This window comes from Calliphora vicina, chromosome 2, assembly GCF_958450345.1.
Source record: "Calliphora vicina chromosome 2, idCalVici1.1, whole genome shotgun sequence".
Classification (NCBI taxonomy): Eukaryota; Metazoa; Arthropoda; class Insecta; order Diptera; family Calliphoridae; genus Calliphora; species Calliphora vicina.
The window spans coordinates 128,203,817-128,228,559 of NC_088781.1; the positions used below are offsets into that span (position 1 = coordinate 128,203,817).

The 24,743-nt window shown below is 29.0% G+C and overlaps 1 protein-coding gene across 1 annotated transcript; it reads right to left on the reverse strand.

Annotated features, from left to right (window-relative positions):
• Positions 1–358: 358 nt before the first annotated feature.
• bgm (bubblegum) lies at positions 359–24,681 on the reverse strand. The gene is made up of 8 exons (XM_065501445.1): positions 24,532–24,681; positions 10,543–10,799; positions 10,130–10,475; positions 9,951–10,052; positions 9,416–9,813; positions 4,499–4,796; positions 1,322–1,612; positions 359–1,258 (listed from the first exon to the last, which is right to left on the reverse strand). Exons 2-8 carry the CDS (start codon positions 10,776–10,778, stop codon positions 935–937), a joined length of 1,995 nt encoding a protein of 664 aa, XP_065357517.1. The 5' UTR covers positions 10,779–10,799; positions 24,532–24,681; the 3' UTR covers positions 359–934.
• Between the last annotated feature and the right edge of the window lie 62 nt (positions 24,682–24,743).

Consider the following 24,743-nt stretch of genomic DNA (forward strand, 5'->3'; position numbering starts at 1 on the left):
CCAAGTATCATATGGGTTAAGTAGCACATAGCAGGGAGCTAACCGTAATTAGGATCGAGCAGTCTGAGAAACTTTGTTGGTGTTCACGATTTTTATAGTACTTTTAAATGAGTCAAATTTACATATGATTTTTGTAAGAAGTACTTGATATACTAAAGGACCATCCTCAGTTGTGGAGTTTTGACATTTTCAGGTTCATCAAAGGAATTAAGTGGCTCGATGACAGGTAGAGATTGTCGACTATCTTTCTTTTTATCCACTTCTTAACATTCTGAATCCGAGTTCATATATATCTAATGTGGCTGGATCCTATTCTAATATTCATAGACTAATATAGATTTAAAAAAACACCACCAAATTTTCAATATAATTTGTTTTATATTTTTTTATTACAAATTACAATTTCAACTATATATTTTATTTTATACAATAAAAAAATAACAATTTTTGTAAATAAGCTAAAACTTAAAATTAAATAAAGGAAATAGCTATTAATTTAAAATTAAAATTAAGGAAAAAAAAAACTAAAACTATTTACATGTCTTCATGGCTAAGGAATCATTATTATCATTTCTTTCTTAAATAAAAGTTAATTAAATATTACAAATATGTAACTCAGTATTATTAAATATTTGTGGTCTTTAAATTCAATTTTAAATTCAATTTTTCAGAGTGTTGTAACAACTAGAATAGAATAACAATTTTCTTTAAATAAAAATTTAAATAAATTCATTAAGTATTTAACAAATAAGTTGTTTGTCCAATTAAGTAAAAAAAAAGTAATAAATTAATAAGAATTTTGTTAATGATTTCATGCTCTAACAAAACTCTTTTAAATATTTTGGTTTTAATAAGTTTTATATGTTTGTAACAGGAAAATATTTTTAGAATAAAATATTTTCTTTGTAATTAAGGGGGGGGGGGGCTCAACAAATTAGGCATACATTTTCTCTACGATATCGGCATATTGTTTGTTGACCACATTACGTTTAACCTTCAAAGTGGGGCCCAATTCACCGGTGGGTATGGAGAAGTCCTGAGGCAAGATGGTGAATTTCTGTACTTTTTGGGCATTAGAAATGGCATGTTTGTTGGCACGTTTAATGGCATCCTCAATGGATTTGTACACCTTGGGACAGGGACCAGCATTCAAAATTTCAGTTAAAGTTTTGTGATTAACTCCCAATGATTTCATCCAGGCCAAAGATTCGTGACTGAGTTCATCCAAGGGGGCACCGGTGTCTTTGTCCATTTCGGTCTATATTCCCAAAAAATAGTTATAATTGAAATTTTGAAAATATAAAGGATATAAAACAATTACCTTAATGGCTATTAACACGCTTAAAAATTTACGCTGTTCTCCTATGAGGAAGGCATTGGAAATGGCATCACACTCCTTTTTAATCAAATTTTCAATGTGTACTGGTGGTATGTTTTCACCTCCAGCGGTAATAATAATTTCCTTTGATCTGCCTGTTATATAGACATAACCCTTGTCATCGACATAACCAACATCACCGGAATGTAACCAGCATTCATCATCCAAAGCCTCTTCGGTTTTTTCTTTGTTGTCAATGTAGCCCATGAATACGTGGCGACCACGAACGCAGATCTGGAAGAAACAGGAAGAAATGTAAATTAAAGATTAGAAAATAAAATTTTAAACTTTAGGCTACAAATTTGAAGGAATAATAAATAAAATAAAAATTAGAATCTAAAAATTAAAAAAAAAATTAACGAATAAAAAACCGAATAAAATTTATTCGTAAAGATTACCTAAAAATCGTACAGATTTGTTGAAAATAATAACAATTTGGAAGTTATAACAGCTTAAGGCTAAACATTTTTAAAAATTTTTGCGAATAAAAAACCGAATAAAAATTATTTGTTATGTTTACCTAGAGATCATACAAATTTAATATCAAAAACTATTTTTCTCTAATAATTTGGAAATTAAAACAACTTTACAGAGAACATTTTTTATAAATTTCAACGAATAAAAAACCGAATAAAAATTATTCGTTAAGTTTACCTAAAAATCGTCTATAATTGCTGTTGAAAACTATGTTTTTATAATAATTTGGAAATAAAAATATTTCTAAGCTATAAATTTAACGAATAAAAAACCGAATAAAAATTATTCGTTAAGTTTACATCAAAATCGTCTATAATTATTGTTAAAAACCATTTTTCTATAATAAATTGAAAACTATAACAACTTAGGGCTAAAAATTAAAAAGAAATTCAACGAATAAAAAACCGAATAAAAATTATTCGTTAAGTTTAGATAGAAATCGTGCAAATTTTATGTCAAAAACAATTTTCTGTTATAGTTTGGAAATTAAAACAACTTTTGGTCGAACAATTTTTATAAATTTCAACGAATAAAAAACCGATTAAATATTATTCGTTAAGTTTATTGGAGCATAATTGTTGTTGAAAACTTTGTTTTTATAATAATTTTGAAATAAAACGACTTCTGAGCTAAACATTTTAACTAATTTCAACGAATAAAAAATCGAATAACATTTATTCGCTAAGCTAACCTAAAACGCATCTATTGTTGTTGAAAACAATTTGTCTATAATAAATTGGAAACTAAAACATCTTAAGGCTAAAAATTAAAAAGAAATTTAACGAATAAAAATTATTCATTAAGTTTACTTAGAAACCGTAAAATTTGTATGTCAAAAACAAATTTTCTCTAATAATTTGGAAGTTAAAATAACTTTAAGATAAAATAAGCAAAAAAAATCAACGAATAATAACCGAATAAAAATTATTCGTTACGTTTATTTAAAAATCGTTCATATTTGCTGTGGAAAACTGTTTATCTCTTATAATTTGGAAATTAAAATAACTTTAAACAAAAAAAAAATCAACGAATAAAAATTATTCGTTAAGTTTACTAGAAATCGTAAAAATTTTATGTCAAAAACTATTTTTCTCTCATAATTTGGAAATTAAAACAACTTTTGGTTGAAAATTTTTTATAAATTTCAACGAATAAAAAACCGAATAAAAATTATTCGTAATGTTCACCTAAAATTGGAGCATAATTGGTGTTGAAAACTATATTTTTATAATAATTTTGAAATAAAATGAATTCTAAGCTATAAATTTTAACTAAATTTAACGAATAAAAAAACGAATAAAAATTATTCGTTAAATTTACTTAAAAATCGGTCATATTTGCTGTCTAAAACTATTTTTCTATAATAAATTGGAAACTAAAACAAGTTTAAGCTAAAAATTAAAAAAAAATCAACGAATAAAAATTATTCGTTAATTTCGAGTAGAAAACAATTAGTATTTTACAGTTTGGAAATTAAAAAAACTTTATAAAACAAAAATTTTTGTCTAATAATTTGGAAATTATAACAAAATGATTCGTTCACTTAAATTTCATGCATAATTGTTGTTGAAAAGTATGTTTTCATAATTAAAACAACTTTTTGGAGAAATTATTTTAAAAATTTCAACGAATAAAAAACCGAATAAAAATTATTCGTTAAGTTTACCTAAAACTTGTGTATAATTGTTATTGAAAACTATTTTTATATATAAATTGGAAACTAAAACAACTTTAGGATAAAAATTAAAAAAAAATCATCGAATAAAAAACCGAATAAAAATTATACGTTAAGTTTACTTAAAAATCGTTCATATATAATAAATTAGAAACTAAAACAACTTTAGGACAAAAATTAAAAAAAAAATCATCGAATAAAAATTATACGTTAAGTTTACTTAAAAATCGTTCATATTTCCCGCCTAAAACTATTTTTCTCTAATAATTTGGAAATTAAAATTACTTTAAGATATATGTAAATTGCAAAAACAAATCAATGATTAAAACCCGAATAAAAATTATTCGTTAAGTTTACCTAGAAATCGTACAAATTTTATGTCAAAAACAATTTTTCTCTAATAATTTGGAAGATAAAAGATCTTTTGGGAGAAACAATTTGTCTACATTTCGACGAATAAGAAACCGAATAAAAATTATTCGTTAAGTTTGTCTAAAAATCGCCTATAATTATTGTTGAAAACTATTTTTCTATAATAAACTGGGAACGAAAACAATTTTGGGCTAAAAATTAAAAAAAAAATCAACGAATAAAAACCGAATAAAAATTATTCGTTAAGTTTAACTAAAAATCGTAAAAATGTTAAGTCACAAACTATTTTTCTCTAATAATTTGGAAATTAAAACCACTTTTTGGATGAATTTTTTTATAAAATTATTCGTTAATTTTACCCAAATTTCGTGCATAATTGTTATTGTGAACTATGATTGATAATAATTTGGAAATAAAAAGAATTCTAAGCTAAATATTTTAACGAATAAAAAACCGAATAAAAATTATTCGTTAAGTTTACCTAAAAATCGTAAAAATTTTATGGCAAAAACAAGTTTTTCAAATAATTTGGTAATTAAAACAACTCTTTTGCTCATATTTAAAGCAATTAATATAAAATCTTCAAAAACACTCACCTCTCCATGACCATTTTCATCTTTGTTGATAATCTTGGTCTCACAGCCACCCAAGGTCTTGCCAATTGAGGTCAATTGCATGGTATCGGGCAAACACAATGAATGGCAGCCAGCAGTTTCGGACATGCCAAAGGCATCCAAAATCTTCAAATCCAAACTCAAGAAGTATTTCTTTGTTTCGGGAGACATGGGAGCTGCAGCACTAACCAAAGTGATAACACGATCCAAACCCAAGGCCTGTTTAACCTTAGACATGATCAACGATTTGGCAAGCTTGTAACGCAAACCGCCATTTTTGCTAAAATACAAAAAAAAATATAAATTATTAATTATAAATTAAGAAAACATAAATTCATAAACCCTGCAGTAAATATAAAAACCTCTAAGTCTACCTTTAGATCACAACAATTAATTATGCTGTCCAACTTTGAATCTTCTTGTATTTACCCAGATGTTTAGCAAACCATAAACTAAAACTATATTTTTGCCAGGTTGGTTCGTGTCCATTTTGCATTGTAAATAACTATAAAAGACAAACATCTTTTTCCACAGAAAGTTTAAATGCAGTTTTTTGCAACAAATCCTTAAAAAAATAAACTAAAACTAAACTAAACCTCCACCACCTTTATCACAACCACAACCTGAACATCATCATCCACCATGTGCTAATAATGGTTAAAACTGCTTAAAAATAGTGAGACAAAAAAACAATTTACCAACTACACCTGACAATGCCACCACAGAGACCCATAGTGAGACAGTCAGTACAACTGCAAGTCATTACATGTCATACTTACAAGTTTGCAGCATGTCCTGACCGCTATACAGTTGCAAAGGTGTGTGTTCCCTAGTTTCTTTTTTTTACGTTTTTTTTCTCTCTACTGATGTTGAGAAATGTTTTATGCATAAAATTACATTTTCCCTGGAATAATTTTCTTTTGCTCATGCATCTACTATGGCTGTGATCCCTAAAATAAATGTGTTCGTGTGCACTTGCAGTTGTAAAGATTTTGGTTAGAAATGTATTTAAGGAGGTTACAACATGTTTTCGCATGTAAAAGATTAATTGAAATTGTTTTTATTAAGAACAAAGAAAATTTGTCTTTAAGATTTTTGGGGAGAGGGTGAACGAACATCAAGGTGAAAATTGTTGCTTTTCAGCGTATACATTAAGCAGGGTAATAAATGCAAAAGTTCCTTAAGAAAATATTTATTTAAGGGAATAATAATATGGAAATTTTATGGCGTTTTCTTTTCTGACACAAAATGTTGCCAACATACTTTGTACCATTTATTAAAGATTACCCATACCCTCATAATGTTTTACATTTTTAACGATCACAATAGAACAAAAACCATTACCATTTATGCAATTTTCTTTTATGTACCTTCTAAATGTTGTAAAACTATACATTTTGCTGTTTAAAAAAGTGCTGCATTTCTAACCCTTTGATAAAATTGAGGGTGAAACGTGTAGCATATCTTCGGGGTTTTAGGGCAACATTACTTGAAAAGAACACGTTATACCCTTACCAAACTACATTTTTTTTAGAAAAGAACACAGAAAAGGGTAAAAGGTAGAATAAAGGCATCATTTATGCCAGAAAAGAAAACGCCATTAGTTAGTAAAATAAATGCAATATTTTTTTACATAAAATTTCAAATAAATTATTCGTTAAGATTTCTTAAAAATAGCGCAGAATTGTTGTTGAAAACTATTTTTCTATAATGATTGGAAGATTTAAGCAGTTTTACTTAAAAAAATTTTAAAAAATTTCAACGAATAAAATACCGAATAAAAATTATTCGTTGAGTTTAGCTAAAATTTGGGCATATTTGTTGTTAAAAATTAGTTTTCTTGAATCATTGGAAAATTTATGCAGCTTTAAGCTAAAAATTGTAAAAGAATTCAACGAATAAAAAACCGAATAAAAATTATTCGTTAAATTTTCTTAAAAATAGTGCAAAATTGGTGTTGAAAATTATTTTTCTATAATAATTGAGAAATTAAAATAATTTTAAAGAAAAAATTTTAACAAATTACAACGAATAATAAAACGAATAAAAATTATTCGTTAAGATTTTTCTAAAAATAGCGTAGAATTGTTGTTAAAAACTAATTTTCTATAATAACTGAGAAATTAAAACAACTTTATGATACAAATTTTGACAAAAAATACAACGAATAAAACTTACTTGATGAATTTAGCTTAAAATAGGAGAGAAACAATTTTTCTTTAATAATTGAAAAAAAAAATAGATTTCAGCTAAAAATTATAATGGTTGGATGTTTTAAACGGTTTTAGCTAAAAATTTTTAACAAATTTCAACGAATAAAATACCGAATAAAAAAATTATTCGTTGAGTTTAGCTAAAATTCGGGCATATTTGTTGTTTTCTAGAATAATTGTAAAATTTAAGCAGCTTTAAGCTAAAAATTGTAAAAAATTCAACGAATAAAAAATCGAATAAAAATTATTCTTTAACTTTTTTTAAAAATAGTGCAAAATTATTGTTGGAAGCTATTTTTCTATAAAAATTTATAAATTAAAATAATTTTAAAGTAAAACTATAGACAAATTTAACGAATAAAAAACCGAATAAAAATTATTCGTTAAGATTTCTTAAAAATAGTGCACAATTGTTGTTGCAAACTATTATATCTATAATAGTTGAGAAATTAAAAAACTCTCAGTAAAAAACATTAACAAATTACAACGATTAAACTAGCGAATAAAAATTATTCGTTAAGTTTTCCTAATAATCTAACGAATTTTTTGTTTAAATTAAAGTTTCTATAAAAACAGGAAAATTTAAACAGTTTTAGGCTAAAAATTGGAATTAATTTTAAGGAATAAAAAATCGAATAAAAATTATTCGTTGATTTTTTCATTAGAAATTATTTTTTATTAATTTTTCAATAAATATAATTGTTTTAATATAAAAAATTTTGAAAATAAGATAACGAATAAAAATTATTCTTTAAGTTTTCTTTAGAACCTTTAAATTTCTTTGTTTATAAATGTATTTGCTATGGTATTTAGAAAGAAATAATTGTTTGCATCTTTTGTTTCTCAATAATATTAAACAATAAAAATTATTCGCTGAATTTAAGTAAAATGTTGATATTTTTTTTGAATACTAGAGTTTTTATCTTCAATATTTATACGAATAAAAATTCGATAATTTATTATTCGCTTATTTTTATGAAAGTTTCTTTAAAAATTAGAAATTTGAAACATTTGTAGGCTAAAAATTGGAATTAACCTTAACGAATAAAAAATCGAATAATAATTATTCGTTGATTTTTTCATTAGAAATAATTTTTTTCTAATATTTCAATAAATATGATTCTGCATAAAAAATAATAAATATTTTTGGCGAATAAAATAACGAATAAAAAATATTCGTTAAGTTTTCTTGCGATCTTTCAAATTTTATAATTTACATATAAGCGTGTTTTCTATGGTATTTAGAAGGAAATAATTTTTTGCGACAATAATATTAACGAATCAAAAATCGAATAAAAAATATTCGTTGTTTTTTTCATTAGAAATTATTTTTTCCTAATATTTTAATCTACACAAAAAATACCATACATTTTTGGCGAATAAAATAACGAATAAAAATTATTCGTTAAGTTTTCTTTAGAACCTTCAAATTTTTTTGTTTATAAATATGGTTTCTATGGTATTTAGAAGTAAATTATTTTTTTCTGCTTTTGATCCACAATAATTTGAACGAATCAAAAACCGAATAAAAATTATTCGCTAAATTTATATTACATTTTTAAGATTTAGAGATTTTGTTGTCTTTAAAATTTATAAGAATAAAAATTCGAATATTTATTAACCGCTTTCTTTTATGAATGCTCTATAAATATTGGAAATTTAAACAGTTTTTGTCTAAAAGTTGGAACTAATTTTAACGAATAAAAATTATTCGTTGTTTTTTTCATTAGAAATTATTTTTTCCTAATACTTCAGTAAATATGATTGTTTCTACATAAAAAATAATAAACATTTTTGGCGAATAAAAAAACGAATAAAAATTATTCGTTAAGTTTTCTTTGCGATCTTTCAAATTTTATTATTTATAAGTGTGTTTTCTATGGTATTTAGAAGGAAATAATTTTATGCGACAATAATATTAACGAATCAAAAATCGAATAAAAATTATTCTCTAAATTTATGTAAAATGTTTAAGATTTTTTGAATAGGAGAGGTTTTGTCTTCAATATTTATAAGAATAAAAATTCGTATATTTATTATTCGCTTATTTTTATGAAAGTTTCTAGAAAAATTGGAAAATTTAAACAGATTAGGTTAAAAATTGGAATTAATTTTAACGAATAAAAAATCGAATAAAAATTATTCGTTGATTTTTTCATTGGAAATTAGTTTTTTATTAATATTTAAATAAATCATATTGGTTGTACATAAAAAATTTTAAAATTTTTTGGCGAATAAAATAACGAATAAAAATTATTTGTTAGGTTTTCTTCAGAATCTTTCAATTTATTTGTTTATAAATGTGCGACAATAAAATTAACGAATCAAAAACCAAATAAAAATTATTCGCTTAATTTATGTAAAATGTTTAAGATTTTTTGAATAGGAGAGGTTTTGTCTTCAATATTTATAAGAATAAAAATTATTATTTTTATGAAATTTTTAAAATTTCTTCGATTCGTGATAATTTGACTTTGATGTTAAAATAAACCCTGATTCCTGGGAAAAACTGCAAAACGTCTCTATTATTAATAATTTTAGAAAACCTCTGCTTTTTACAATGAGTCATTACTAACTCTACTCCTACTATTCCCTACTGTTTTAATCTAATTCTCACCCCCCACATCTTTAATCCTTTATTTATGTTCTCAAATTGCATTTATAGCATTCATCTCTTCTCACTCACCCTTGACTCTCCATGTAATGTTTGAGTGTGACACCCTTGGCCCAGCTGGCAATCATTTTTTTAAAACTACCACTGGTGGAGGCGACAGCAACCATACGTTCTTGGAATTTCTCATAGACACGTGGTACACCCATAAATCTGGTGGGACGAGCATCTTGCAATGATTTCACCAAAGTACCTTTCAAAGCATCTTTATCGGCAAAATAAATGCAACCGGCTATGGAAGCCATTGTATAGATATCGACAGTCTGGGCGGCAACATGAGACAATGGCAAGTAGGAGACCAAAACCTCTGAGCCGGCAACAACACGTTCCAAAGATTTTGTAATGGCACGAACATCAAATGTAATGTTATCATGACTGAGCATCACACCCTTTGGCATACCAACTGTGCCAGACTGCAAGCAGCATGAAAAAAACGGATAAGAAAATAAATTTTAGTTTGTTTTTCATCATGCTCGAAAAATATTGATGAAATGTTAACAAAATAAAAACAATTGCATTGATAGAGACAACTAACTAAACAAAAACTTACAGTATAGACCAAACAGCAGCATTCGTTGATGGCAATATTTTCTAAACGTTTTTGGAATTCATCTTCAACATCTGAAACATTCATATTTTCAATTTCAGACCACTAAAAACAAAGCAAGAGAAGAGAAATTTGTGTTTAAAAATACAAAAACCAACAACTGCTATTGTTTTTAATCTTACTCTGTAATAACCATCTTCCTTCTTCATGAAGGGAGCATAAGGTTCCTGGATTTGTATGCAGGCCTTCAAATTTGGCAATTTATCTTTGATGGCATGTATTTTCTCCATTTGCTTGGCATCGTCAACCACCACAATTTCAGCATGTGAATTTTCCAAAACATGCAAAACAGCATCTGCCGAATTGGTGGTATAGATGCCGGCAATAACACCACCCGCATGTATGGCACCCATGGCCGAGTAAAACCATTCGGCACAATTAAAGGCCAAAACACCCACAGCACTGCGGGAACTCATGCCCAATTTGATGAAGGCTTTGGCGGTTTGATGGACTTTCTGTTCATATTGTCTGGGAAAATAAAGAAAAATCAATAAACTCTGTAGGAAAAGAAACTAAGATATCCAATTTAACTCACTTGTAGGTAACTGTGGTATATTCGCCTTTGCCTTTCTTTGTTCTTAAGGCTGGATAGTCGGGATAATTGTTGACCGAACGCTTTAACAAACCAGGAATGGAAATGGGCTCTTCGGCACCCAAACCATCTTTGGACATGCGTATTTTAACGGCTTGTGTTACATCGGTAGTACGGCTGACTTCACTCTGCTTTAGGCGATTGGGACCGGTGCGATTGTAGAGAGCATCAGTGGCCATTTTAAAGAATTAGTAAAAGATCTGCAAAAAAAATTAAATGAAAATCATTAATTAGCTAAAAAAATAACTAATATAAACAAAAAGACTCAGACTATGAAACATCAATTACTAGACATTGACCCACATCCAATACAAACAATCCTCTTTATTTAATTTCAAGCAGACACAAAGAAAGAAGCACGTGTCAGAAAAACTAACAGATGTTAAGGCCTCATTTGAATTGACTAGACTTTAAGCTGAGTCAATTCTTAAAGCTGAGGGCATCTAAGAAGACACAACAGGAAACTAACTGATAAGACTCAAAAGAGGAAAGTTTCAGGGGAAAAAATACATTGATAAAAAAAAACTATTAAATTTACAAACGCATAAATAGTTTGTGGGTGATCACTGATAATGTTGCGTGATGTGAGAGCAAAGTCTAATAGTTTTTGCAAGAAGTATAGAAATAAAAGAAATATCATTAGATAGAGACAACTGAACTAGAACTGAACTAGAACTGAACTAGAACTGAACTAGAACTGAACTAGAACTGAACTAGAACTGAACTAGAACTGAACTAGAACTGAACTAGAACTGAACTAGAACTGAACTAGAACTGAACTAGAACTGAACTAGAACTGAACTAGAACTGAACTAGAACTGAACTAGAACTGAACTAGAACTGAACTAGAACTGAACTAGAACTGAACTAGAACTGAACTAGAACTGAACTAGAACTGAACTAGAACTGAACTAGAACTGAACTAGAACTGAACTAGAACTGAACTAGAACTGAACTAGAACTGAACTAGAACTGAACTAGAACTGAACTAGAACTGAACTAGAACTGAACTAGAACTGAACTAGAACTGAACTAGAACTGAACTAGAACTGAACTAGAACTGAACTAGAACTGAACTAGAACTGAACTAGAACTGAACTAGAACTGAACTAGAACTGAACTAGAACTGAACTAGAACTGAACTAGAACTGAACTAGAACTGAACTAGAACTGAACTAGAACTGAACTAGAACTGAACTAGAACTGAACTAGAACTGAACTAGAACTGAACTAGAACTGAACTAGAACTGAACTAGAACTGAACTAGAACTGAACTAGAACTGAACTAGAACTGAACTAGAACTGAACTAGAACTGAACTAGAACTGAACTAGAACTGAACTAGAACTGAACTAGAACTGAACTAGAACTGAACTAGAACTGAACTAGAACTGAACTAGAACTGAACTAGAACTGAACTAGAACTGAACTAGAACTGAACTAGAACTGAACTAGAACTGAACTAGAACTGAACTAGAACTGAACTAGAACTGAACTAGAACTGAACTAGAACTGAACTAGAACTGAACTAGAACTGAACTAGAACTGAACTAGAACTGAACTAGAACTGAACTAGAACTGAACTAGAACTGAACTAGAACTGAACTAGAACTGAACTAGAACTGAACTAGAACTGAACTAGAACTGAACTAGAACTGAACTAGAACTGAACTAGAACTGAACTAGAACTGAACTAGAACTGAACTAGAACTGAACTAGAACTGAACTAGAACTGAACTAGAACTGAACTAGAACTGAACTAGAACTGAACTAGAACTGAACTAGAACTGAACTAGAACTGAACTAGAACTGAACTAGAACTGAACTAGAACTGAACTAGAACTGAACTAGAACTGAACTAGAACTGAACTAGAACTGAACTAGAACTGAACTAGAACTGAACTAGAACTGAACTAGAACTGAACTAGAACTGAACTAGAACTGAACTAGAACTGAACTAGAACTGAACTAGAACTGAACTAGAACTGAACTAGAACTGAACTAGAACTGAACTAGAACTGAACTAGAACTGAACTAGAACTGAACTAGAACTGAACTAGAACTGAACTAGAACTGAACTAGAACTGAACTAGAACTGAACTAGAACTGAACTAGAACTGAACTAGAACTGAACTAGAACTGAACTAGAACTGAACTAGAACTGAACTAGAACTGAACTAGAACTGAACTAGAACTGAACTAGAACTGAACTAGAACTGAACTAGAACTGAACTAGAACTGAACTAGAACTGAACTAGAACTGAACTAGAACTGAACTAGAACTGAACTAGAACTGAACTAGAACTGAACTAGAACTGAACTAGAACTGAACTAGAACTGAACTAGAACTGAACTAGAACTGAACTAGAACTGAACTAGAACTGAACTAGAACTGAACTAGAACTGAACTAGAACTGAACTAGAACTGAACTAGAACTGAACTAGAACTGAACTAGAACTGAACTAGAACTGAACTAGAACTGAACTAGAACTGAACTAGAACTGAACTAGAACTGAACTAGAACTGAACTAGAACTGAACTAGAACTGAACTAGAACTGAACTAGAACTGAACTAGAACTGAACTAGAACTGAACTAGAACTGAACTAGAACTGAACTAGAACTGAACTAGAACTGAACTAGAACTGAACTAGAACTGAACTAGAACTGAACTAGAACTGAACTAGAACTGAACTAGAACTGAACTAGAACTGAACTAGAACTGAACTAGAACTGAACTAGAACTGAACTAGAACTGAACTAGAACTGAACTAGAACTGAACTAGAACTGAACTAGAACTGAACTAGAACTGAACTAGAACTGAACTAGAACTGAACTAGAACTGAACTAGAACTGAACTAGAACTGAACTAGAACTGAACTAGAACTGAACTAGAACTGAACTAGAACTGAACTAGAACTGAACTAGAACTGAACTAGAACTGAACTAGAACTGAACTAGAACTGAACTAGAACTGAACTAGAACTGAACTAGAACTGAACTAGAACTGAACTAGAACTGAACTAGAACTGAACTAGAACTGAACTAGAACTGAACTAGAACTGAACTAGAACTGAACTAGAACTGAACTAGAACTGAACTAGAACTGAACTAGAACTGAACTAGAACTGAACTAGAACTGAACTAGAACTGAACTAGAACTGAACTAGAACTGAACTAGAACTGAACTAGAACTGAACTAGAACTGAACTAGAACTGAACTAGAACTGAACTAGAACTGAACTAGAACTGAACTAGAACTGAACTAGAACTGAACTAGAACTGAACTAGAACTGAACTAGAACTGAACTAGAACTGAACTAGAACTGAACTAGAACTGAACTAGAACTGAACTAGAACTGAACTAGAACTGAACTAGAACTGAACTAGAACTGAACTAGAACTGAACTAGAACTGAACTAGAACTGAACTAGAACTGAACTAGAACTGAACTAGAACTGAACTAGAACTGAACTAGAACTGAACTAGAACTGAACTAGAACTGAACTAGAACTGAACTAGAACTGAACTAGAACTGAACTAGAACTGAACTAGAACTGAACTAGAACTGAACTAGAACTGAACTAGAACTGAACTAGAACTGAACTAGAACTGAACTAGAACTGAACTAGAACTGAACTAGAACTGAACTAGAACTGAACTAGAACTGAACTAGAACTGAACTAGAACTGAACTAGAACTGAACTAGAACTGAACTAGAACTGAACTAGAACTGAACTAGAACTGAACTAGAACTGAACTAGAACTGAACTAGAACTGAACTAGAACTGAACTAGAACTGAACTAGAACTGAACTAGAACTGAACTAGAACTGAACTAGAACTGAACTAGAACTGAACTAGAACTGAACTAGAACTGAACTAGAACTGAACTAGAACTGAACTAGAACTGAACTAGAACTGAACTAGAACTGAACTAGAACTGAACTAGAACTGAACTAGAACTGAACTAGAACTGAACTAGAACTGAACTAGAACTGAACTAGAACTGAACTAGAACTGAACTAGAACTGAACTAGAACTGAACTAGAACTGAACTAGAACTGAACTAGAACTGAACTAGAACTGAACTAGAACTGAACTAGAACTGAACTAGAACTGAACTAGAACTGAACTAGAACTGAACTAGAACTGAACTAGAACTGAACTAGAACTGAACTAGAACTGAACTAGAACTGAACTAGAACTGAACTAGAACTGAACTAGAACTGAACTAGAACTGAACTAGAACTGAACTAGAACTGAACTAGAACTGAACTAGAACTGAACTAGAACTGAACTAGAACTGAACTAGAACTGAACTAGAACTGAACTAGAACTGAACTAGAACTGAACTAGAACTGAACTAGAACTGAACTAGATTTAATAAGTTTAAATTTAAATATATTCTTTATTAATTGTGGGGTTATATACCTCTGATACAACATCTATTTGCAATAACTTATTTTCATTTATTGGGTTATTGAACTTTATTTCAAACAAACTCTCTACCAGACCGTTGCTTCTTTTTTTCTACTACTACAACACCTGCCCTTACCATAAAAACTATTTAACATTGTTTAATAAAAAAATAACACTTCTATTAACCATAAACAATTTAAACTTAACCCTCTTAAGGAATAAAAAGTGTAATTCATTAATAGCTAAAAACAATGGTTAAACTACTTGAATAAAAAATTGAACAAACAGTTTAGTTGTACTTTGATTTATACGTTTAAAAAACTCACGCTACATAGAAACGGTCAATTTATTTATGAAAGAAAAGCTAATAAAACATTAAACACAATTAAAAAAACCAAGTATGTTTTATTTATAGCTTAAATAAAAAAAAGTAAATTCAATAAATTTTATGATTAATTTTATAGCAATATTAAAGAAATTGATAAGAAATTATTATTAAAAGGCGCTTTATTTAAAAGGTGGAAAAATTTAAATTAATTAAAAAAACATGAATTTTTTTAAGCAAATTTTGTGATAAATTTATAGAATTTAAAAATCTAAAATAACTTTAATTTTAGTTACTAGTGGGAAAATTTGTTATTTTAGTTTTAATTAATTTAACGATGATAAGATTATTTAAAACTTATCTTTTGTTTGTGAAGATTATAGATTATAATCCATTTTTTTGGTGCTGAGATTTGGAAAATTTATGAACATAATTTAAGGTTTGCTAAAAGTATTTATATTTAAGTTAGTAATCTTTAGTGCTGAGTCACTTCCGAAGACTTTGTTGGAAGATTTTATAGAGTCTCATGATCGATTTGTATCAATTTCGAGTTTTTTGTGATTTTTTCAAGTGTTTTCAAAAAGATCTTAAACTATTAGATTATTTTTGGTATAACGTCCAAGGGTTGCTCTATAGTTTGATAAAAAATAATTGCAAACTATTGTCAAGTAAGGTCAAAATACTTTCTCAAGGTTTTGAAGCTATTTTTTTTAAATTTGCATTAAATGACTCCAAAACAAATATATCTAAGGCATCAATAGCTTCTGGGTTCCCAAAAATTTGGAATTCGAAATTTATGTTTAATTTCGGGAAGTTATTGGCAATCAAATGAGTGAAATTATGGTAACTTTTTAAACGTGCTTCAACATGCTCATATATTTGTGTTGGAGAAAGACTGGTATTTGGCTAGTCATACGAAAATATCCAAAATTTATTTCCATTTCCATAATCCCAAGCATAGATCAATACAAAGAGTTGTTGTATGCTTTGATTATTTCTGACACTCAATGCAACAACCTTCTCGCTTCTCTTTACCCATACTGTTTCTTATATTTCGGAACTAATAACTCCAAAACAAATCATTTTAATGTAACAATAGCTGTAGATGTCTAAAAACAGTGAAATTATGATCACTTTTGAGCCTGTTTGAACACGTTCAAGATCTTGTGTGGGACAAAGACTCGTATTTGACGAATCATATGAAAATTGGATCAATTTACTTCCATTTACATATTTCCAAGCACAGATCATCTTAAAGTTGCTGTAAAAAATTCGCTTCGCTGCTCTTTTTTTTGCCACATTTTTATACCCTTCACCTTCGTGAGAAGTGTATATATAAGATTATCATTACTTTTGTAATTTCCACAATATAATTTTCCGACCCTATAAAGTATATATATTGTGGATCACTATAGATAGCGGAGTCGATTAAGCCATGTCCATCAGTCTGTCTGTCCGTCTGTCTGTTGAAATCAACTTTCCGAAGCCCCCAAATAACTTACTTACACTATTCGTACATCAATATCTCCGGAATTCATCCGCCTCGAGAAAATCGGTCCACAAATCGCTGAGATATAAAGAAAAAACCAGGACAACCTCGATTTTTGACCTATATCTGGATTACTAAGTCATTAATGTAGACAATATGGATATCTATCTGATAGATATTTCAAAGACCTTTGCAACGACATAAGTTGAACCTACACTGGGACAAAATCGGAAAAAAATATTTTTTAACCCGAATTTTTTTCACCAAAAGTTTTTTTCGCTAAATATTTAAAAAAAAATTAAAATTTAAAAAAAAATAAATTTAAAAAAAAACATTTAAAAAAACTCAAAAATTTGTTTTCCAAAAAATTAAAAAAACAACTTTGGAAAAAAAATGAGACCCTAAAAATATTTAAAATTTTTACTTTGAAGTATAATTTGGTGAAGGGTATATACGAATATAGCTCTATTACTTGTCTTACTTCATTTCTGAACTAAATTACAAACCTTTCTAAGGCATCAGCTGTCGAATAATGTGTTTTTTAAAATTTAATTTTAAAGTTCGAAATAAAATAAAGTCATGAGTGAAATTATGGTCATTTTGTGAGCCGCTTGAACATGTTCAAAATCTAGTGTTGGACAAGAAAAAATTTAAAAATTTAAATTTAAAAAAAAAAAAATTGAATTAAAAAAAATTTAAAAACAAATTCGAAATTTTTTTTTCCAAAAAATTAAAAAAACAACTTTGGAAAAAAAAATTTTTTGTTTACTTAAAAATATCTAACATTTTTTTTTTAAGAATAATTTGGTGAAGTATAGCTCTCTTACCCCCTGTCTATACTTTACAAATATTCATCATAACAATAAATGACATTTGTTGTCAAGACAAAATTGTCTAAGCAAAAGCACTAACAATTTTATCATAACGAAGCAATAATACTAATAAATGGAGACTATACATGATAATTCTTTATCTAGACAACCATTTTGAAGTTTATCAAAATCAGATATAGACAGGGGGTTACTTGTTTTACTTAATTTCTGAACTAACTTACCCTAAAACAAACCTTTTTAAGGCATCAGCTGTCGAATAATATGTTTTTTTAAATTTAATTTTAAAGTTCGAAATAAAATAAAGTCATGAGTGAAATTATGGTCATTTTGTGAGCCTGCTTGAACATGTTCAAAATCTAGTGTTGGACAAGACTTTCCCCACATTTTTATACCCTACACAACCATAGTGGGGAGGGTATTATGCGTTTGTGCAGATGTTTGTAACGCCCAAAAATATAAGTCTAACCCACCTTAAAGTATACCGATCGACTTAGAATCACTTTCTGAGTCGATTAAACGATGTCCGTCCGTCCGTCTGGTTGGCTGGCTGTCCATGTAAACCTTGTGCGCAGAGTACAGGTCGCAATTTTGAAGATATTTCGATAAAATTTGTTACATATTATTTTTTCTACCCAAGGACCAAGCCTATTGAAAATGGCTGAAATCGGTCCATTATTTCACCTAGCCCCCATACAAATGTCCTTCCGAAATTGGACTTTATCAGTCATAAATGTTTAATTTATAAATGTATCTCCACAAATTGCGCTCCATATAAGTTTTATATATACAAAATTAATGTCACCAAATTTTGTTACGATCGGTCCATAATTAGTCATAGCTCCCATATAGTCCCGCTTCCGAAAATCGCTTTAACGTACTTAAATCACTTAAAAATGTTGGTATATACACAAAATTCGACATAAATAACTTTCATATAGACGTGAATCACACGACCTAATTTCAAGGTGATCGGTCCATAATTGGTCATAGCCCCCATATAAGGCCCACTTCCGTAAATCACTCAAAAATATAAATTATTGAAATTTTAAAAGAAAAATGTTTTGCTCTTTTACTTAGTGTAGGGTAGTGTAGGGTCGGGCTTGACCGACCATACTTTCTTACTTGGTTTTTTCTTCATTGCTAAACTAAATTTCTCTAAAACAAACCTTTCTAAGGCATCAATAGCTTCAGCTGTCGAATAATGTGGATTTTGAAATTTATTTTTGAATTTCGAAATAAAATAGAGTGAAATTATGGTCACTTTTTGAGCCTACTTGATCTTAATTAAATTTTTACACTTCCATTTTCATATTCCCAAGCAAAAATCATGTCAGAATTGTTGTATGCTTAGATTTCTTCTGACTCACGCTGTAATACTACTGCACTTAGTTTCGCTTCTCTTTTTTCATACTTTTCAGTAGCTTCAGCTGTTGAATAATGTGGATTTTGAAGTTTGAAATACAATAAAGTCATTGGCTGTCAAGTGAATAAAATGATGGTTACTTTTTGAACCTGGTTGATCTTGCTTATGCCTGTGTTTTAGAAAGTATCGTATTTGGAGAATCATTCATCCATTTCCATGTTTCCAAGCATAGATCCCTTCCGAATTAGTGTATGCCTCGGTTACTTCTGACACTTACTGTAACCATACAATACAACATTCTCTTCTCTTTTCCCGCACATTTTACCTAATCTCTCTAACCTTTTACCGTATACTTTCAAATTCTATAAATAACTGCCAACAGTTCATAGTAAATACGTAGATAGGTAGTCACACTACTTAACGCGGAGCACGTTGTCGAAATTATTGTGTGTTTATTTGCTTTTCTTCATCTTTCTTCCAATGTTTCTATTGTTTGTTTCGATTTACGAAACAGACGATAAAAACAGAAATAATAACGAGTTTTCTCTCACACATTTAGTGCTAAAATATAAAACTCTTTTCATCAAAAAATTATGTGTCTCTCTTCTCAAATAATTCTAAATTTTATTGAGACAAGACACATTTTTATATTTAAAATAAAAAATCTGACAACTGTTTGAAAATGTTTATATCTATGTATCTAGTGTTGGCAGAAAGAAATCGTACGAGTTTAAAATATTAACAAATAAAATACATCATCACACTTTTTCAGTCAACTTAATAAACTGAGAAAGAACTAACAAATAATCTAAACACAAAATACTTAATATCATAATTATCATAAGAAATCATATGTTAGAAAAACCCTACAGTGGGTACTTGTGTACTTCTATTTATTAATTTATTAGAATAGAATTTGCAGAAACTGGGGGAAATGTATTTAAAAATCTAATGAGAGAATGATAATTTTAGATTTTCATTGATACATTTGTAGGCCATTGAGAGAAAACACTTGAAAAGAAATAAACAAAAAAAAAATATTTGCAAAATATAAAAATTATTGAGGTCATTGTACAAGATGAAATCTTAAAATTTTTATAGTTTTTGCTTCTTGAAAAATTAAACGGTTGTATATAAAAACAAAATGTTATTAAATTGTTTAAGAAGAGAAAAACTAATTTCAATTTATTTGATCAGGAACCACTCACAATAAGCATTTTAGATGGAATTCAAGTGGAAAGCAAGTATAATTCCAGCCTTTTGAGTCCAGTATCAAGTAATTGAATTATAGTTGTAACACTTTATCATAGAATTCTCCTGTAGAAAGAAAACATTAATTCAAGACTTATGTTTTTTGTTTGAAAAATATTTAATTTTTTCAAATTTAAAACATAAAAAAATTCAAGTCAAGTTCCAACAAAAGATTCAAGTTCTTGATTTTTTAGTTGTATTTAGTGTTTACTGGGCTGTGAATAAGTAGTAGAAAGACAAACTTTCTTAGAAAAAAAATCAAAAATTTTATGTTTTGAGTCACAAACATTTTTAATAGATATCCATCTCGCATCCCACTAAGCGACCACCTAGATCTTCAAGGAAAGTATCTAAACTTTCTTTTGAGAAAAAAGGGCCCATTTTGAAAAAAAAATCAAAAAAGTTTTAGATTTCGGAAAAAAAATGTCAAAAATTTAATATTGTTTAAAAAAAAATTAAAAGATTGAAGAAATAGCTATCTAAATTGTTTGGGACACATTTTGCTAAGAACAATAAGTAACATGGATGAGAAAAAACACCTGCTTGGCCAAAATGTTAAATTTTTACCCCCTCTTACTCAGAGAGTTCTCCACCGATCTTGTTGAACTATCTAAGAAGTCTAACCTTGGGGCAAATTTCATCCCGATCGGAAGACATCGATTTCAAAAATTGGTTCACTTGACAAGAAATCCCCCATATATATCATGGGTCCTCATAAGATTCTAAGACAATCTAGAATCTTATGAGGACCGTCCGTCTATTTGTCTGTTGAAACACCATATGGACCAAACGAAAGGAGCTAGCTGGCGGAAAATTTTCACAAATACTCTCTGATGATTTGGTTTTGGAAATGGACAATATCGGTCTCATAAAAATATACAACCGGAATGTACAAATCCTCATAAAATTTTGCACAAATTAGTAAAGTAAAGAATGGCGAAAATCAGGCAACTTTTGTCCATAGTCCTCATACAAGGCCCCTCTCAGAAAATAACTTGAATATTCATAACTGTCTTATAATAATTAATATCGTGATGAAATAGAACAGTATTAAGTTATATTTGAAACTAAATTATTCAAACAACTCTTACTTTTTTGCTGATTCTTCTTTTTTCGCTTCTTTGGAAGTCCTTTTTAAACTGATAACGTAGCATGCATTTCAGTCGTAGAGTTTAAAATTTAATTTTGTTATTTTGAGAATTATAATTGAATTCAGTCATTATGGAGGAAACGTAGCATAATTTGTAGTCGTAGCCTATTCAAATTAGTCAATAATCTTAATGTTTTAACAAAATTCCAAACACTTTTTGTGCCTCTTTTGAATCAAATATAGAAACAATTAGTTAAAATTAGAAGTGTGGGGAATAATTATTGTTATAATTGAAATATATATGTATACAATTACTGTATACAAATTAATTTAAAATAAAAGCTGATATTTATTTTTTAAGAAAAGGAATTGAACACTCATTAACAACTAATGAAATTTACATATAAACTTATCGAAAAAATTTAGAAGCTTTCAAAAAGTTTTAATATTATTAATAGTGAAATATTTAAAATAAAACATTTCCCAAATAACAAACATTTCAATACGATTCAATAAACATTTGAGAATTATAGCCAACTCTACGGAATTGCCAACTATCTCAGACTCGTGGAGATATGGTTGAATAACTGGTGAATATGAGTAAATGAACTAAAAAGTATTCACTTGGATAGACGACTTACTTGGCGTAGTCATATAGAAGCCTCGAGAGTTCACATGAAGTTAAGAGACTCTAGCCTTCAGTGGTTAATCAATGATCAATCAGAATTAAGTCTTGACTATAAAGTCATCATGTACAAAAGTATTTTAAAACCAATTTGGCCATGTGGAATTCAATTATGGGGAACGGCGAGTAATTCCAGTATTGAACTTATACAGAATGCCCAATCGAAAAGTTTAAGGACCATAGATGGGTGCACCATAGTACATACATAAGAAATGAGAATGATGAGTTCAAGAATGTCCGTAAAAAATACATTAAAAAATTACAATACCACCCGAACCCACTTGCAAGATTTCTCGCACAGATCTAGGCTTCGTAGAGTCGATCTACCACCCCGATAAGATGTGACCCATTTATCCATCAAGGCCCCTGTCAGAGAGCAATTAATTTTAATTTTAGTTATAAGATTATAAAATGTTTGCTAGGCCTAAGAAAAAGGCAGATACTGCCTTATTCAAAATTTTTTTTTTGCTTCGAAAATGTCGAATTTTGTGCGAACAAAGCGTTATATGCGGAAAGTTTTGCTTTACTTCTTTAATTTGAAAAAAATACCGCTTAACTACACCAAGTGCTCAACGAAGCTTATGGTGGATGTGTTTCATCTTGTTTTCAACGAGCAATAGTTGGTTTGTGCGGTTCAGAAGTGATGATTTTGACACGGAAGACAAAGATCGTCCAGGCCAGCCACAAAAGTTTGAAGAGGCATTGAAAGCATTAATTCGATGAAGATTGTTGTCAAACTCTACAAGAGCTTGCAAAATCATTGGGAGCTACTCAAGCAACAATTTCAAAACGTTTGTGAGCAGTAGGATTCACCCAAAAGTATGGAAATTGAGTACCATACGAATTGAAGCCGAGAGAGTTTGACAGAAGATTTTGCATGTCCAAACAAGAATTTGCAACAAGAATTTGCAAAAACCCCTAGAATATGAGGCCAGACTTGAAACATTAATATTCCATAATGACAAGTCTAGGCCACATTATGCAATACCTGTTAAAAACTATTTAAAACAAGTAAGAGAGCTATGTATATGAGAATCTTCAACAAATTATATTTTAAAATACAAATTTTTAATACAAAACTAAATTTAAAAAAAAAAAAAAAATTTCAAAACTTTTTAAAAAAAAATTTTTTTAAATATTAATTAGCGAAAAAATTGTTTACATTTTTAGGTAAACAAAATTAAAAAAAAAAATTCAAAACTTTTTATTTATTAAATTTTATAACAAAAAAATTTTTTTTGGTGAAAAAAAACTCAGCGGAAAAATTATTTTTCCGGATTTTGTCTATATTAATGACTTAGTAATCCAGATATAGATAAAAAATAGGTTGTCCTGATTTTTGCCATATATCTCAGCCATTTGTTGGTCAGTTTTCTCGACTTTAAAAAGCAACCGAGCCTCGATAATTCCCGACATATTGATGTACGAATCATGTATGTAAATTATTTAGGTGCTATATCGACTTCGCTTTTTAACGATCCAGAATATATATACTTTTTGGGATCGCAAATGAAAAATGTAGAAATTAGAAACAGAATGACAAATTCTTGCCACTCATTGTAAAGGGTATAATGAAGTGGTTGGGAAGTTTTGCCTCACCCGCCTTATAGTTCAGACCTTGCACCGTCCGAATACTATTTGTTTCGATCTCTGGGTTACGCTTCACTTTGAACAGAGTATCCGATATTGACTTCATTCGGCAGAAATATGGGAAAAGGTCTTAGCTATGACCTTATCCCATAAAGTTGAGTAAATTTCAAATATTTTTGAATTTATTAATTTCAATTAAAACAAGTAAGAAAGTTTAGTCGACTCATAAAGTGATTCTGATAATTTTTAACATGAAAGAATTATTCCACAAATAGTGATATTGTTAAAGTTCTCAAAATTAATTTGATTTAAATTAACAATTTATTATCAAAAGCACTTAAAGTGCATAGTTTCAAGTACAAGGTTGTTGAAAAGAACAATACTATAGGTAGGTACTTAAGTATTTAGTAAAGCCATCACATGCAAATTTCGTAATTTAATTTCAAGCATTTTGGTTATAAAATTTGCCAAAATTGTTGCAAAAAAACACGCTTTAACAACTCCTTGTGTTGTATTTTGATCGGTTTAACTAAACCACCATTAAACGAAGTTTAAACAAAATAATATTTTTTTTGTAATATCCACATTTTCGTTCACTTGTTATAAAACACTGTGCAAAGTTCATTGTATCAGCATCGTAACTGTGTAGCTAAAAAATTGCAATTAACTGTAGAATTCTCCCATAAACTACAATTTTTTAATTTTTGTTATAATGTTGAATAAATTAATTAAGAAATAAGTTTTTCAAATAACTTTTACTAGTTCTTTTTTTAAATTATGCATTACATTTTTTAAATATTTAATTTGTTTTGTTGCACATTTAATAACTTGTAAAGTAAAGTTATTTTTTTAGTATTATTGTTCTTTATTTTTTGTAGTTATTACCTTTTTTAGAAAGGAAAAAAATCACACACACAAATTTTGAAGAACGGTTCTTCAAATATTCTTTTCTCCAAATTTAAATAATAAGAAAACGACCCGCGTTTTAAATAATTTGTGTTTTTTTTTGTTGTAAACAAACTACCACACGATCGAACACGTTCAATACGCCTCAAAGCCAATGAAAAGACTGACACTTTAAACAGGTCAGTGGTTTA